Source organism: Barbus barbus (genome assembly GCF_936440315.1).
Source record: "Barbus barbus genome assembly, chromosome: 25".
In the NCBI taxonomy this organism is placed as follows: Eukaryota; Metazoa; Chordata; class Actinopteri; order Cypriniformes; family Cyprinidae; genus Barbus; species Barbus barbus.
In genome coordinates this window covers 20955135-20973071 of record NC_136753.1, presented here as the reverse complement: position 1 = coordinate 20973071, position 17937 = coordinate 20955135, and the positions used below count along the sequence as shown (strand labels likewise).

At 39.6% G+C, this 17937-nt stretch overlaps 1 protein-coding gene across 1 annotated transcript; it reads right to left on the bottom strand.

The window, feature by feature from the left end:
* Window positions 1-191: 191 nt before the first annotated feature.
* Window positions 192-10955, bottom strand: LOC306845274 (transmembrane protease serine 9-like; the record flags this gene model as incomplete). Its single annotated transcript, XM_079377981.1, has 15 exons — window positions 192-700; window positions 1213-1326; window positions 1416-1629; window positions 2863-3008; window positions 3097-3365; window positions 3686-3854; window positions 3944-3964; window positions 4934-5191; window positions 7556-7669; window positions 8831-9044; window positions 9319-9464; window positions 9553-9821; window positions 10091-10253; window positions 10345-10365; window positions 10907-10955. The coding sequence occupies 15 exons, from the start codon at window positions 10953-10955 to the stop codon at window positions 696-698; spliced, it is 2172 nt and encodes a 723-aa protein (XP_079234107.1). The 3' UTR covers window positions 192-695.
* Window positions 10956-17937: the final 6982 nt, after the last annotated feature.

The following is a 17937-nucleotide window of genomic DNA, read 5'->3' as shown; positions in this document are numbered from 1 at the left end:
AAGTGGATACTAGGACATATTATAATACTTTGCGTTGTCATCACCCCCTTTCATTATTACAGATATGCCCTAGAATCTGATAAGACTTTATGCTAACAGAAATTTATACTGAAGTCCTGCTGCATTACTATCAGTGTCTTACTAGGGTCAGTGAAGTGTGTGGTTTATGCTATGTACTCCTTACACGTTTTCGTGTGCTCACATCGTCCCCTGTTGGAGGGATTTATTACAGCAAAAGCAATTAAAAAACAGTGTTTTGATTTAATGATTCTGATACATGTTATGGCATATCATTACACTTACATGACATAATACAAAAACTACATATAGTGTGTGACATAAAAATAAAGTTAAACTTAAAGAAATACATTTGTCATCAGAAATTACTTCTGCAAGCACTTAATCTCAACCCACCCCCACACACACATTTAGAAAAGAGATTTAGAAAAGATTTAGAAAGAGAGAAACAAAAGGATTCTACTAATGGACTGAGCTAAGTGTTCTGTTAACAGATGTTGAACATAATATTTACACCTCTGAGTGAAGTCAGTGCAGCAGTTCTTTGACTGTGTTTGCATTGGTGTTCATTTCTGACTGTGCAGCGCATCCAAAGCAGCAATGAAATGAAATCTCAGAACAAGCAGGTAAAGATCATCCTGCCTGTTTTTCATATAATCCATGGAATATGACATACCTCACACTGCAGAGACACAAAAATATAAATTGTGAGATTAAGCAAGAGAGAGTTACTTTTTACTTTACTTTTTATATATATGCAGAATGTGTGTTTAAGGCATTTTATGGTGTGTAATAAAAATATGACTTTTCTTTTTTTTTTGGTTATGTAAAATGTATCAAAATATATCAGAGCAAGTGGCATTTATGAAAAAGAAAAAAAAAAAGTAAACCCTTTTCAGGACATTTAATAAAATGAACTGGTAACACGTTACAACAATTCTATTTAAGTTAAAGCACAACTGTCCATTGTTGGTTCGTGTTAGCTCAGATCCATTATATTATAATAAAAGATACAACTATTGTTCACAAATGGAATCTTATTGTAAAGTGTTACCAAAGATCTTGAAAATAAAAACATTGTCTTTATACACCCATTAACAATCACCTTCAATTAAAGGTGTGAAATAAGTTTTCTAAAAGTGCATTTGTGTTTGTTTGTTTTTTTTTTACTGAAACAAATGTGTTTGAACTTACTGGCACAGCGCTGTATGTAATCTTTGCAGCATTTTAAAATGCAGTTAGTATTGCAGTTGCAGCGAAAGCCACTGTTGTAATTTTCATTGCATCTCCCCCTACAGGAGGTTGAGGCTGCACATACAAATCATTTTGCATTAGTCAAACAAGTATGCTCTGTTAAGTGGGTATACGCTGTGTAGGTATTTGAGAGAGGTTTTTACTTAGGCTTGCAGAGGAGCATGAGGTCGGGGGGTTGAAGGCGACAAATCCTGGCAGGTTCTGACCAATTCTGTTGGTGATCCAACTCTGATATCGAGACACGCGGGTGTAGACACCAGGAGCGTTGGGATCAGCACAGCCATAACCCCAGCTGGTGATACCAGACTGAACCCACACTGAACACTGCCTGCTCACCATTGGACCACCAGAATCCCCCTACAGAGAGGACAAGAGGAAAGAAAAAGGAGATTCTTATTCTTCTTATCAAGACAGCTCTCTCTACTTCAGCCTTTGCCCCACAGAAGCAATGAAGCCCATGTTTTTCATATACAGAATGTGTCATTTTAACAGTAAAAGGCTATAAAAATGCTACACTTAAAACCTCTATACAGTAAAAATTAAAATTACAGTTTTGTAAGGAAACAATAAGTTATCCTACAATTTACAGTGAAGGCATGTCCAGAATTCCCTGTGTGACACTTTCTCAGTTTTTTTCATTGAAATAACTGTATCGTGTTAGTTTTTGTTGTACATCACGGTTTCATTTTACATCTTATGTTGTCAAATAAATATTTATTGCAGTATTTTAGAGTTACCTTAATGGTGTTTTGTATTTCACCTGTGGGTTTTTTGGTGATTGTCAGTGTGTTATAAAGGTACAAAACAAATTTTAGTTCTTTTTTGGTAACAGAGTGTATGTTTACAGTACTGAAGCTACTTAATTTCAGAATCAGAATCAGAATGAGCTTTATTGCCAGGTACACTATATTGCCAAAAGTATTGGGTCACCCCCTTCTAATGAACATGTTTGACTACTTTAGTAATTTCTATGAGTACAAATCTCTTTGGTGAGGAGTTTTTGGCTCAAGGTCTGCATTTAAAGTCACACCAGAGGAGTTCAGCTAGGATCAGGACTTGGCTTTCTGCAGACCAGTCAAGTTCTTCCACACTGACTGAATCAATCATGTCTTTTTGAACCGTGCCTTATACACAGAGGCACTGTCATGTTAGAATAGAAAAGGGCCCTGTCCAAACTGTTGCTATAAAATTAGAAGCACACAGTTCCCTAAAATATCATTATATGCTTTAACATTAAGATTTGTACTCATAGAAATTACTAAAGTAGTGAAACATGTTTATTAGAAGGCGGTGACCCAATACTTTTGGCAATAGAGTGTATGTTTGCAAATACGAGGAATTTGTTTTCATGACAGAAGCTTCCGCAGTGCAACAGGATGACAATGACAGAACAAAAAACACAGATAATAAAAGAATAAAAAATATAACAAGTAAATATAGAGTAACACTATACAAATTGACAGTTGTATGTACAAGTGCAATACAATAGACAGTTTTGTATGTACAGGTATTATGTACAGGTATAAGTTTAAGCATTTATCCTAAATAGACAATGTGAATGCAAAAACATATCAAATATAATTGTTGTACCTGGCAGGTGTCTTTGCCTCCCTGTGTTAAACCAGCACACATCATGTTGCTGGTAACAGATCCAGAACCCAGAAGAGTATTACATCGAACATTGTCCACCACTGGAACCATAGTCTCCTGCAGGATCCCAGGAGATGGTAAGCTCACTAAACAGGAAAACACACATGTAATTATTAATTAGTGGTGTTAGGAGTAAATGCATACATGAATTAATGGGTTAGCTTGTGTTTGTACCTCCAGCTTGAACATCTCCCCAGCCTGTGATCCAGCTGCTGGTGCCAGAAATGAAGGCGCTGTTCTGGGCCGCCAGACACACGGGTCTAATATAGTCATTAAAAGTGACGGTGGAGGACAGCTGGAGCAGAGCGATGTCATTGTTGTTTGTGTTGCTGTCATAAGAGGGGTGAACGATTATCGTTCTCACATTTCTACTGATTTCATGGGTATTGACTCCTTGCTGGTTCCTCCTTCCCAAATACACAAGCAGACTGGATGCGCTGACACTGAAAACAATCAGAGAATGTGAACATGAGAAAAAAGAAGGAAATAGAAACAACAAAACACAACTAACAACAAAAAACAGCTAAGTACTTTTTTATTTTGTTTTATAGTAAAGTAATAGTAAATTTTAAGAATTTCAAACTGGCCCAACAAGTTAATTTAAAAAAATGTGGAAAGGCAGAACAAACTGAAACCTAAATGTCTAAGTGCCAAAGGTTTTCTCATTGCATTCATATGTAAAACAACGACAACCTTTCTTTCTTTCATTCTTTTTACCTTTTAAAACAAAACAGGTGCATATGTGTGTTTAGGTGAATCTTACTCAGGTAAACAATGAGCTGCTGTCAGCACCCATTCATTGTTGATGAGCGAGCCTCCGCAAAAATGACCTTCATAGAGAGTGCTATGCAGACTGACCTGCCACGGCCACGACCCATCGGGTGCGTTCACGCCACCCACAATGCGGGTGTTTAGAGGAGCCTGTCCACAAACTAAGAGAAAGAGAGATTGCTCAAATAAGTATTTCTGCATAAACTATTTGACTTGATGCTGATGTCTTTAGTATGAAAGGAGCTCTTACCATTCAACTGTGAAAGTGAACCTGCAAGGGCAGAAATAAAGCGCACGTTAGAACAATTTCATCTTCAAGTTTCCCTTAATAATGACCCTGCCAGAGTTCACTGCACCGATAATGGTAGATTTGTTATACCATTACTTTACATAACTGAAAATGCGGAAAACATTTCTGGGCAAACCGGTTTAAATGCGCACAATATGCAAAACTAGCAGCTTTCTTTCCCCTAATCATTCAACAATGACATTGGCCCCATGTCCTGCAAGTACATTCTATGCCCAGCAGGTGTGGCTCACAATGTAAAACATTTATAGGGTTCGGTAACAGTAAAAAAGAAAGAATAAGTCATTATAAAAAAAGAATGTGATCTAGAAAGAGTATTTACATAGATGATCTCACTGGATCATTACAATTCAGAAATCTGTGCATTATGTAAGAATAGTTCTTACAATGTGTAATTTAACTATTTATTTAAACAGTGTGTTCAATCTGTACAAGTTCAGTTAACAAGATTGTTGGTGGGCAAAGCTTGTATTTCTGTTTTAACTGTGTTTTTCATTAAATAAATGCAGCCTTGGTGAGCATTAGGCTTTTTTCAAAAGATTAAAATTCTTAATTGTTCCAAAGTTTTGACAATAATGTAGGCTTATTTCAGACATGACATATCACCGCTGTATTTCTTGCACCGCTACTCTTCACACGCATCATGCAGATACAAGAACCGACTCATAAGAGTCATTTATTTGTGAATCGGATTCCACAGCAACCCGTTTAGTCTATTTGATATACAAATGATTCTTATGAGTCAGATCTTTGATAAAACGAGACTCGCTAACCCAGGAGTTACCCGTCATATGAATATGAACTCCAAGTTTCATATCAATGCATCATTATTTTAACAAAGCCCTTAGACTGCTCTTATGCGCTGTGCCACAAAAAACATATTCTCTCTTTTCTATATAATGCATTTTTTTCCTGGTTATCATAAGACCTTACCTTTGGCGCACATGAGCAGGGTCAAAGTGATGCACGTTAATCTCCACATCTTCACACAGTCCCTCTGTTTGCTAGCAAAATGGATGCTGATGTAATCTGGTTCACTGTGCCTCTTAAAATCCCCTTTATATAGTTCTATAAGCTTCTCAGGTTTCTCTTCTCGTCTGTCACTCTCCTGCCCACTTCTTTTCTCTTTGTGCTCCTCCTCCATTGTTTGTTGTTCTTTTTCATTCTTCACATTTTTTTTTATATCCACAGCTGTCAAGCACATATCCACTACACTACCCATTTGGGGGGGGGTCAGAAAGATAAAAAATAAAGAAAAAATTGCAACTTAAATGTCAAAAGTTTTCACATTCCATTTCGATTTAAGCAAATATCTTAAGACATCATGTCAACACTTTCTATTTTTCGTTTAGTTTGTCTTCTTTTCTGCTTGATTTATTTCTTGTAATGAATACAGGAAAAACATTACACATAAAAGGCATGACGATAATACTACACACACAGACAGTCAATGGACCATGGAGTTGCTGATTACGTATGACAACTTATTGTTAGGTGACAGCCACAATTACTCATAAATTCCATACACAGGACAGGTGAGTCAGTTTGTGTGTGTGTGTGTGTGTGTGTGTGTGTGTGTGTGTGTGTGTGTGTGTGTGTGTGTGTGTGTGTGGGTGGGGTGGGGGGGGGGGGGGTCTTACCTGAAGGTACAAGATTAAATATTTTTCTACATTTGGCTTATACTGCCAACCTCATTTATAATAATAACATAATTTTAGTCAGCCAAAGAAACTTAAGCCGTAAAACTTGCTATGTTTCTTTAACACAGGGACATCAATTTTGTGCTTAAGAATATTTGTGTAAGATTTATATTGTTCTTATGTTGGCCCTTTACAGTGTCTCTCTTTGATGTTTTTTGTGATTGTTTAGTGGCTGTGTAGACGTGTCTCTCAGGTTTCGCTCCACTTCTCTCACCTCTAACATCACAACATCACAAATCTAGAGATCTGGTAAAATAAAGAATACAGAATCCTGAAAGTTGGCATTAGAATACGCCTTTTGTCTGCCTAACATCGCATTGTCTTTAAATTAGCTTATTAATCAGTGATCAGAAGGTGTCAGAGCTAACTAGAACACTAAATATAGGACACATCAAACAGAGAATTACTTGTTGTTTGTGATTCAGATCAACCTTTAGGTTCTTTTAACTAGTTGCTTATTAGCATGGCTATTATTAATATTTTGGCTGTTTATTAGTACTTATAAAGCACATATTCTGCATGACCATATTCTACGTCCCCAATCCTACCCAATACCTAAACTATTAAACTATACATACTTAATTTGAACTATTAATAAGCATCAAATTATGAGTTTATTGAGGCCAAAGTCATATTTAATAGTTTGTTAATAGCAAGAATTCGCCCTTAAAATAAAGTGTGACCACAGATAATAATTCATTATGGATTCCAATATATTACTAATAGTTTTTCTGATCATTATGTTACTATTGATTTTGACATGACCAGTTTTATCAGTTAACTGTTATTACCGTTACTGTTATAAAAAATATAAAATTGTATGATGCCTGAATAAAATGCAAAGTGGGCCAGTTACATAAGACCATCATTGTTGCCACCGAAATATGTGGTTTGTGCTACATTATGATGCAGTACACTAATGTTGGATAGATTTATTAGAGGAAAAGCCATTAAAAGACAGACAATGCAATGAAGTATTGTGTGAAATAAAACTTAAAGAGTGCCCACTTATTTGTCAGCAGAAATCACAAAATAGAAAATCTATTTTAAATATTATATAATTATATTGCATTTTTATATAAGAAAAATGCAAATGCTAAAGGAAAGGGAAAAAGTTGTGTGTGCCTACAATTAATGCTAGAGCTAGAAAAAGAAAAGCAAAAGAGAAAAGGATTCTACTAATGGAGTGAGGCAAGTACTGTTGTTAAACATACAGTTTGCTGAACATGAACTATATGCATTTACACCTCTGAGTATGAGTCAGTGCAGCAGCTCTTTGACTGTGTTCATTTCTGACTGTGCAACACATCCAAAGCAGCACTCAAGTAAAATCTCCTCTCCGAACAAGCAGATAAAAATCATTCAGTTTAGGTGCAAGTGACGTGATTATAAGCCTGTGATCATACGTAATCCATGGAAGTATGACATACCTCACACTGCAAAGACACAAAAACAAAAATATAAGTCATGCAAAGTATATGTTTAATTTATTATGAGTGCAGTAATTAAAAATTAGGTATTGGCTGTGTAAAATATATGCAGATTTGTATGCCTGTGTCATTTATCAAAATATCAAAGCAAGTGGCATTGATTTTAAAGAAACACTTTTCAAGTAAGACATTTCACAAAAAGAACTGTAACACATTAAAAAACATTGACTACGTATGAATTAACAATCACCTTTAGACAAGCCAATTAAACATAATTGCAAAAATTGCTCAAAAAATTGAAGTAAGCTGAGAAAAATGACTAGCATCATTTGTTTGCAGATGCCAAATAATGTGATATTTTGCTTCTAATGCAACAACATTTTTAAGTGTGAATTAAGTATTACTGAAATGATAACTGAACTTACTGGCACAACGCTGTCTGTAATCTGTGCAGCAGTTTATACTGCAGTTAGTATTGCAGTTGCAGCGGAAGCTACGGTTGTACTTCTCATTGCATCTCCCCCTACAGGAGGTTGAGGCTGCACATACAAATCATTATGCATTAGTCAAACAAGTATGTTCTCTTAAGTGGGTATATGTGGGGTGAATCTTGTGCCAATATTCATCAAACAAATTCAGCGTTTTGCAAATAAACACAATCTTCTTTGCAAAGACAAAACTATGCAGGGGTATAACAATATATTGTGTCACGATATATTGTAATAACAAAATGCAAATTTATTATGGATAGCGACAATATTGAGTACCAAAAATAAAAATAAAAAATTCCTCTCTTTTCTCTTTCTCGTCTTGGGCCTAATTTATGCCTTGCTCACGGAGGGCCCAGAGGCAGCCTTACAATATCTTACTATTTATAGCTTTATTATTATTATTATTATTATTATTATTTCTCCATTACTACTACTATTACTACCATTATTATTTTTATTATTATTATTATTTTTATTACTATTTGTCCTCTTCCTGATCCTCCAACCACCCCTTGTCTCTGATGAATAAGTTTATTATCGTTATTGTTGCTACTATTACTAATTACTATTTAATACAATTATTATTGATATTTGTCATCCTCCTCACCCTCCAGCTTTCCCATCATTTATGATTAATTGAGTTAATTACTATTGTTATTATTACTATTATTATTTATTTACTATTTATTTATTAATATTATTGCTGGTACTATTACTATTATTACTTATCACCTTCCACACCCTCCATCCTCAAAGTTTTGTTATTAATGCTATTATTATTATTATTATTATTATTACTGTTATCATTACTAATATGATTTTTACTATTGTTATGTCTGTTGTACTTTTTTTTCTTTTGCTTATATACTTCCACCCCAACACCCAGTCACACTTACACACACACACACACACATACTCACTCACACAAAACATGTTGGCTGTCATGTATGTTTTGTTGACCTTGGTTGTTTTGTATTTGATTTGTCACCTGTAAATAGTATGTTTTTTTGCATAATAAAAAAAAAAAAAAAAGATTAGTCAATTTAGTATCAGATATAGTAATATCACCCAAGAGGTCATTGATTATTATTAAAAAAAATAATTGCGTTTGTTTGAAAGTCGAGTTTTTCTTGGATTTGTTTGATGAATATTGGCACAAGATTTGCTCCATAGGTATTCGTGGTGTAGGTGTTTGAGAGAGGTTTTTACTTAGGCTTGCAGAGGAGCATGAGGTCGGGGGCTTGAAGGTGACAAATCCTGGCAGGTTCTGACCAATTCTGTTGGTGATCCAACTCTGATATCGAGACACGCGGGTGTAGACACCAGGAGCGTTGGGATCAGCACAGCCATAACCCCAGCTGGTGATACCAGACTGAACCCACACTGAACACTGCCTGCTCACCATTGGACCACCAGAATCCCCCTACAGAAAGGACAAGAGGAAAGAGAAAGATGATTTCTGTTACATCGTACGTTGTTAAATTAATGTTTATTGCATTATCTTAGTGTCATGTATGTTACCGTGATAGTGTGCACCTAGTCACCTTCTTAATCACTGATTTGTTTTGTAGTGTATATTTACATTACTGGAGCTACTTAAATGGAGCTACATTTATCCTAAATAGACATTAAGATATTTAAGTGTGTTATACAGTAGCTGTACATGCTCGGATTAAAAATCAGTTTGTTCGTTGTACCTGGCAGGTGTCTTTGCCTCCCTGTGTTAAACCAGCACACATCATGTTGCTGGTAACAGATCCAGAACCCAGAAGAGTATTACATCGAACATTGTCCACCACTGGAACCATAGTCTCCTGCAGGATCCCAGGAGATGGTAAGCTCACTAAACAGGAAAACACACATGTAATTATTAATTAGTGGTGTTAGGAGTAAATGCATACATGAATTAATGGGTTAGCTTGTGTTTGTACCTCCAGCTTGAACATCTCCCCAGCCTGTGATCCAGCTGCTGGTGCCAGAAATGAAGGCGCTGTTCTGGGCCGCCAGACACACGGGTCTAATATAGTCATTAAAAGTGACGGTGGAGGACAGCCGGAGCAGAGCGATGTCATTGTTGTTTGTGTTGCTGTCATAAGAGGGGTGAACGATTATCGTTCTCACATTTCTACTGATTTCATGGGTATTGACTCCTTGCTGGTTCCTCCTTCCCAAATACACACGCAGACTGGATGCGCTGACACTGAAAACAATCAGAGAATGTGAACATGAGAAAAGAGACAAAAATACAGTATTTTGTAATATAGGATAGAATTTAATTCTTCTCATTTGATATCACATGGTATTTTTGGTATTTGGTAAAAAATGTGGAATTGAAACCTATACGTGTCTTTGCCACATTGTGTTTGGATGTCAATGACAAAATATCTTGATGACAACATTTTTTTCTTTCGGCCTTTTTACTAATAATAAAAAAAAACAAGTGCATTTGTGTATTTAGGTGAATCTTACCCAGGTAAACAGTGAGCTGCTGTCAGCACCCATACATTGTTGATGAGTGAGCCTCCGCAAAAATGACGTCCAGAAGTGTGCAGACTGACTTGCCACGGCCACGAACCATCAGGTGCGTTCACACCACCCACAATACGGGTGTTTAGAGGAGCCTGTCCACAAACTATGAGAGAAAGAGATGGTTCACATAAGAATTTCTACATTTTTACTATTTGACTTGATGCTGATGTCTTTAGTATGAAAGGAGCTCTTACCATTCAACTGAGAAAGTGAACCTGCAAGGGCAGAAATAAAGCACACGTTAGAACAATTTCATCTTAATTTTTCACTGAATAACGACCCTGTGAAACATTATTACACTAACAATGGTTAGTTAATAACTAGCAGTTACCAAGTTAGTTGGTTGGCATAACTTGTATTTATGGACATTGCCATAAAAGTTTGGATTGTTTTTTCTTATGCTCTTATGCTTCTGAAAGATCTTGTGACACTGAATACTGGAGTACTGGCTGCTGAAGATTACACACAGCAACCTGTTTAGTCTGATTGATGAACAAATGATTCTTATGAGTCAGCTTTTTGATAAAACGTTTAAAATGACTCACCATCCCAGGAGTTACCAGTCAAATGAATCGTTCATATGAATCAACACACTAATCTGCAACTTTTATGTTAATGCATGATTATTTTAACAAAGGCCTTAGGCTATTCTTATGCACTGTGCCACAAAGAAAGCAAAACATATTCTCTGTTTTTCTATATAATGTGTTTGCTCACAGTCATCCCCACTTTAATAGAAGTACCATGAGACCTTACCTTTGGCACACATGAGCAGGGTCAAAGTGACGCACGTTAATCTCCACATCTTCACACTGTCCCTGTGTTCATGAGCAGATTGGATGCAGGTGTTTAATTTGGTCCTCTGAGACTCTTACAATCCCTTTTATATAGTTCTATAAGCTTCTCAAGTTGCTCTTCTCGTCTGTCACTCACCTGCCCACTTCTTTTCTCATATTCTCCTCCTCCTTTTTTGTCATCCTCTTCAAATTCTTTTTAGAATACACAGCTGTCAAGCACATGTACTTCACTGAGAACATTTTCGTAATTTGGCAATTAGTCATTGTTAATTAATTGCAGGTATGTTTGTAGGGTCATGATAAATGCAAACATTTGTAAGGCCATTGTTAGGAAAGTTGCATGTATTAAATTGTAGTAAAAAGTGAATTGATAGCTTTTTTACTCATTTGATCCCATGGTATTTGGATCTTTTTTTTCAGAAGTTAATTTACAAGGAACAATTAAGAAAAAAGGTGGAATGGCAGAAGAAATTGAAACTTAAATGTCTTTAATGTCAAAAGTTTTCACATTGCATTTCAATGTCAAGCATGACAAATATCTTTGACACCATGACAACTCTTTCCTTTTTTCAGTCCTTTTTTTCTTTTAATCTGACTGTCTTTCCTGCTTGCTTCATTTCTTGTAACACACACACACACACACACACACAAAGAGAGCACATAATACATATATAGGGCGTGATAAATATAATACCCTTTAGAAACCAAGACAGAGACAATGCGATACGAATGACAACTTATTGTCAGATGGCAGCCAAATTACTCCGCATAAAAGCCATATCCAGGAGAGGTGAGTCAGTGTGTGTATTTATTTTTCATTTTATTGAAATTTTGGGAGTTTTACCTGAAGGCACAAAATCGAAATATTGCAAGACAGTTGAAGTCAGCCAAAGATTAAACTCAAGCTGTAAAACTTGCTATGTATCTTTTGCATAGGGACACCAGTTGTGTGCTTAAGAATATTTGTTTTAGATTTACAGCATATTGTTCTTATGTTTGACCTTTACAATGTCTATGATCTCTTTGATGTTTTGTGTAATGTGATTGTTTAGTGGCTGTGTAGACGTGATCAGTCTGGCTCTCAGGTTTCGCTTCACTTCTCTCACCTCTAACATAATTATGACGTCGCAACATCTCAGATCTAAAGATCCGGCAAAATAAAGAATACAGAATCCTGAAAGTTGACCTTGGAATACGCCTTTTGTCAGCGTAACATCAAATTGTGTTTAAATGGGCTATTAATCAGAGATCTGAAGTCAGAGCCAACTACACTAAATATAGGACACATCAAACAGAGAATTCATTATTGTTTGTGAATCAGAGCTACCTTTATTTAAGTTCTTTCTTCAAGGGCACAAGGACAAAACAGGATTTTAGCTTGATGACTTTACACTCTTTGGTCTCTTATGATAAGTTATTTTAAAATCTAGCTGTTCGGTCTTTTCAGTCCGCAAAGTTAGTGAGACATGGAAACATATGCCTTTATGTTAATACACTGTGTGGGGGTATATTGCCCATATTTCAGAAGATCAAAGTGTCTGAGGTTCTTCTAATCTTAGTAACACAGCTAGTCATTCTTTCAAAACATGATGTCATGCTTTCTTACACATATTTTCTTTCCTCATAATCATTGTTTAAAAAACAATCTACTGAGGACATCTGGTTTAATCACTAGAACCAATAATCTTCTTTCTATTCAATGATCAGTTATTTAAATAGCAAATAATACAAGGCACACATTTCTAATCACTCTTGTTGCTAAATGTTTAGTAATACAGGCTATACGGTTCCCTTCTGATGCATTTCTGATCAGTCTGATGGTCACATAGACATTGTTTCATCTCTATATTGCTCTGTGTTCACAAATTACTCTCTCTCTCTCTCTCTCTCACACACACACATACACATACGTTGCTGGGGTTTCCATGTTTCATACTGTACAAACTTTATTTTCTATCCTTTTACCCTACCCCTACCTCACACGAAACTGTCTATTTTAGATTTTCAAAAAAACTGTTGCCGTCATAACATAGGTTATACCTGAACCACACACGCACACACTTTATGAACATTTTGGTTATGTGAAATAAATTATGCATTATGAAAAGCAGATGATGAAACACATTTTGTGTAGTGAAAAGGATAATTTGTGTTTTATACAAACATGATTATAAGTATGCTGAAATGTTTGGAAAAAGGTGCATTTTTATGATCTGTTGTGTGACTTAGAGTTCAGAAAATGTAGTCTTGCTTGATAAAATTGCTCCAATGCCATCAAAAAACTGCAAATACAAAAACAAACATTGTAATTTGCCTGCATATAGCAGCACAACATGATAAAGCAGCAGTAATACAGTATTCATTCAAGCATAAACCAAGACTTTTAAATCGAATTGGAAGATGTATTTTTTGTGTCCCAAAACTAAATTCATTTTCAAACTAGGGCAGGTGTGATCTAGTGGCTAAGGGCTGGTGATCAGAAGGCTGCTGGGTGAAGGAACGATCATGTCCTAGAGCAAGGCACCTAGTGGTTGCTGCAGGGGGATTTTCTAATGTCAAGAATACTGTAAATTGCTTTTGATAAAAGCATCTGCTTTAATTACTACTTTCTTAGCAACTAGAGCATGAATGGCATCCATTTATTATGTAGGATCCACTGCAGGATAGTTCAGTTTAATGCAGAAGGAAATACACACCAGATCCAGAGAAGAATGTCTTGTGTCTCTATAAAGTACAGTATACAACAACACAACTCCAAATGGTAATCATTGTAATTACTAGCAGGTACCAACAAAATACTGGTAATTAAAATTCTCTGCATTCATTTATTTGCAATTCTTACAAAAATAAATGTTGTAATGTATTAGGTACATAGTAAGTTTAAAATATTAAGGCTTAAAACCTATACAAAACTCCTAAATTCAGTTCAGAAGCACTTTTCTAAGCCATATGTACTGTACTCATGTCACTGTGGTACATTTGCGATGACGCAAGTTGGAAGCAGTTACAGTGACACAATGGAATTTGACCAGAATTTCAAAATAGCAAGTCATCATGTGGAAAAAATCCCTTAAACGATTATCTCAAGAACATCAAGACAATGTCACGGTTCATGAATTCACTGTGTTCTTCATGTCTCGTGTATTGGTGTTTGTATGTGTGTGTGTGGGCGTGTGTTACGTCATCGCTCATCAGCGCGCCAGCTGATCTCACTCCCTGCACCAGCTGCTGTCAATTCACCACTCTATAAAGTCTCATCACTCTCTTTCCTGTTTGTCAGATCGTTGTTTGATGTCGTCCGAGTGTCTTCCGTGTTTCTCCTGGTTCCTGGTCTATGTCTTGTCTTCACCTTGGATTACCTCAGCTGGATCACCCCCTCATCGGATTACCTTCACCTCTGCATCTCACGCTGACCGTCTTGTCTCTGCGTCACCTACCCATCCGGGAGATCGAGCTGTACTTTGTGTCTACATCTATATCCTCCCCAATAAACTGGCTGCCTGCATCCTTGCTTCCTGTCCTTGCTTTGCCGTGACAGAACGATCTGACCATTAATGGAAGCAGCAAGTGCAGCCTTTTTTCCGTGGGAGGAATTCGTTCGAGCCAGCGTCTCTCGGATGGATGCCCAGGAGAATAGCTTGAAGGAGTCTGGGCAGGCTATTCGAGCTCTGGTGGCGCAGGTGTCCGAGCTCACCCAGCAAGTTCAACATCGGCAGATTCCCGCTGCGCCACCCACACCGCCAGCTTCCCTCGTACCATCGGACTATGTCTCCCAGTCAGAGCCCCGCCTACCTGTGCCGGAGGCATACGACGGTGAGCCCAACTTTTGTCGCGCATTTCTGACTCGTTGTGCTATGCACTTTTCATTACAGCCGAGGACCTTTGCCAACGAGCAGATCAAGGTGGCATTTGTGCTCACCCTTCTGACTGGGAGAGCAGCGCTATGGGGAACAGCGGTGTGGGAGAACCAAGATCCATGCTGCGCCTCGTTTCAGCTACTCGCCGCCGAGATGAGGAGAGTTTTCGACCGCGCGGTTGCAGGGAGAGAGGCCGCGCGGATCCTGGCGGATCTCAAACAGGGGGAGAGATCCGCCTCCGACTACTCCATCGAGTTCAGGACCTTGGCGGCGGAGTGTCAGTGGAACGAGGAGGCGCAGTGGGATATATTCCTGCATGGGCTGGCTGATCGCGTCCAGAATGAGATCTATGCCCTGGACCTGCCCCCCACCCTGAACGGGCTTGTCGATCTGGCTCTGCGGGTAGACTCCCGACTCTCTCGGGTGGAGCGACGGAGGCCACCCACTCGGCCTCCAGGGGAAACGTCTACACCGCGAGCCAGCGACAAAGACGCGGTCAGTCCCGTCTACGATCCCGAACCCATGCAGGTTGGGCGAGCTCTGCTTTCTCGGGAGGAGAAGGAGAGGCGGAGATCCCAGGGCTTGTGCCTGTACTGCGGTACGGCGGGACATTTCGCCCATGACTGTCCGGTTAAGGGGGCAAGCCCGGCAGGAAGTCTGAGGCTACTGTCGGGTGGGATCTCCGCGGAAAGGACTTCATCTAGATCGACCTCCACACTCCTTCCGGTAAGACTAAGATGGTCAGCCCACTCTCACGACTGCCACGCCCTTCTGGACTCTGGGGCAGAGGGGAACTTTATGGACAACAGATTTGCACACAGCATTCAAGTTCCCCTCCTACCCCTCACCCACACCATAGCAGTCCACGCTCTCAATGGCCAGACCTTGCCTATCATTTCTTTTGCCACCGAACCCATCACACTCACTGTATCCGGTAACCACACAGAGACCATCTCCTTTTACATCCTGGACTCCCCCCTCGCACCTATTGTTTTAGGTCACCCCTGGCTCACCGAACATAACCCCAGAGTTGACTGGCAGCTGAAATCTGTGTCTGAGTGGAGCAAGAAATGTTATGAATCCTGTCTTGTGTCTGCTTGTCCGTCTGTCTCTGTTTCTGTGTCACAGGAGGAGGCAGTGGATTTGTCTAACGTGCCCACGGAGTATCTAGACCTGAAGGAGGTGTTCAGTAAGTCTCGTGCTGCTTCTCTCCCTCCACATCGTCCCTATGACTGTGCTATAGAGTTACTGCCAGGTACGTCTCCGCCTAAGGGCAAGTTATATTCACTTTCTGTTCCAGAGAGAGAGGCTATGGAGAAATATATTTCTGATTCTCTAGCAGCGGGGTTCATCCGCCCCTCCTCTTCTCCAGCGGGGGCGGGGTTCTTTTTTGTGGGGAAGAAGGACGGATCCCTGCGACCTTGTATTGATTACCGGAGACTGAACAACATCACGGTAAAGAATACTTATCCTTTGCCGTTAATGTCTTCAGCCTTCGAGAGATTGCAGGGAGCGTCTATTTTCACGAAATTGGATTTACGTAATGCTTATCATTTGGTCCGCATTAGGAAGGGGGATGAGTGGAAGACTGCTTTTAACACCCCTAGGGGGCACTTTGAATACTTGGTCATGCCCTTCGGGCTGTCCAACTCCCCAGCGGTCTTCCAGGCACTCGTCAATGACGTGCTGCGAGTTATGGTAGATCAGTTCATATATGTTTACCTGGATGACATACTGATTTTTTCTTCATCTCTCCAGGAACATGTGCAGCACGTCCGGCGAGTGCTTCAGAGGCTGCTAGAGAATGGGCTTTTTGTCAAGGCGGAGAAATGCGCTTTTCATGCACAGTCTGTTCCTTTTCTAGGGTACATTGTGTCGTCCGAGGGAGTGCGCATGGATCCTGACAAGGTTAAGGCTGTGGGGGAGTGGCCAAGTCCAGATTCCCGTAAGGCCCTACAGAGGTTTCTGGGCTTCGCCAACTTCTACCGGCGTTTTATTCGCAATTTCAGCCAACTAGCCGCGCCTCTGACCGCCTTGACCTCCCCCAGGACTACGTTCAGGTGGTCAGACGCAGCTGAGGCTGCGTTTGCCAAACTGAAGGGCCGCTTTGTTTCAGCCCCCATCTTAGTCACCCCTGATCCATCACGTCAGTTCGTGGTGGAGGTCGATGCGTCAGAGGTGGGGGTAGGTGCAGTGCTATCCCAGCGCTCTCCGGCGGACGACAGAATGCATCCATGCGCGTTTTTGTCCCATCGTTTGTCCCCTGCCGAGAGTAATTATGACATTGGTAACCGAGAGTTGTTGGCAGTCAAGTTAGCATTGGAGGAATGGCGTCACTGGTTAGAAGGGTCGGGGGTACCTTTTATCGTATGGACCGATCATAAGAACTTGGAATACATTAGAACTGCCAAAAGATTGAACTCCAGGCAGGCTCGGTGGGCACTTTTTTTCGGACGTTTTGATTTCACTCTCTCGTACCGCCCGGGTTCCAAGAACATCAAACCCGATTCCTTATCACGTATTTTTGACCATTCCGATCGCCCGTCTACTCCCGAGTGCATTTTTCCAGAGACACTAATTGTCTCCACACTCACATGGGAGGTCGAATCGAAGGTCAAAACAGCCTTACAAGGGGTAACGCCTCCGGTCGGCTGCCCACCAAACCGGTTATTTGTGCCGGAGGGATTACGGTCCAACGTTATTCAGTGGGGTCATTGTTCCAATGTGGCTTGTCATCCAGGAGTCAGTCGCACTACATCTTTAGTCAAACAACGATTTTGGTGGCCACTTATGGCTCGTGATGTTCACAGTTTTGTTTTGGCTTGCTCAGTTTGTGCCACTGGTAAGACTTCCAATAGACCCCCAGATGGGCTCCTTCAACCGCTGCCGGTCCCTTCGAGACCCTGGTCCCATATCGCTCTAGATTTTGTCACCGCCCTCCCACCCTCTCAGGGTAACACGGTAGTTTTAACCGTGGTGGACCGATTCTCAAAGGCGGCCCACTTTATTCCCTTGCCCAAATTACCCTCAGCCAAGGAGACAGCGGTAACAGTCGTTGACCACGTCTTTCGGTTACATGGCCTCCCGACGGACGTGGTTTCCGACAGAGGTCCCCAATTTGTGTCCAAATTTT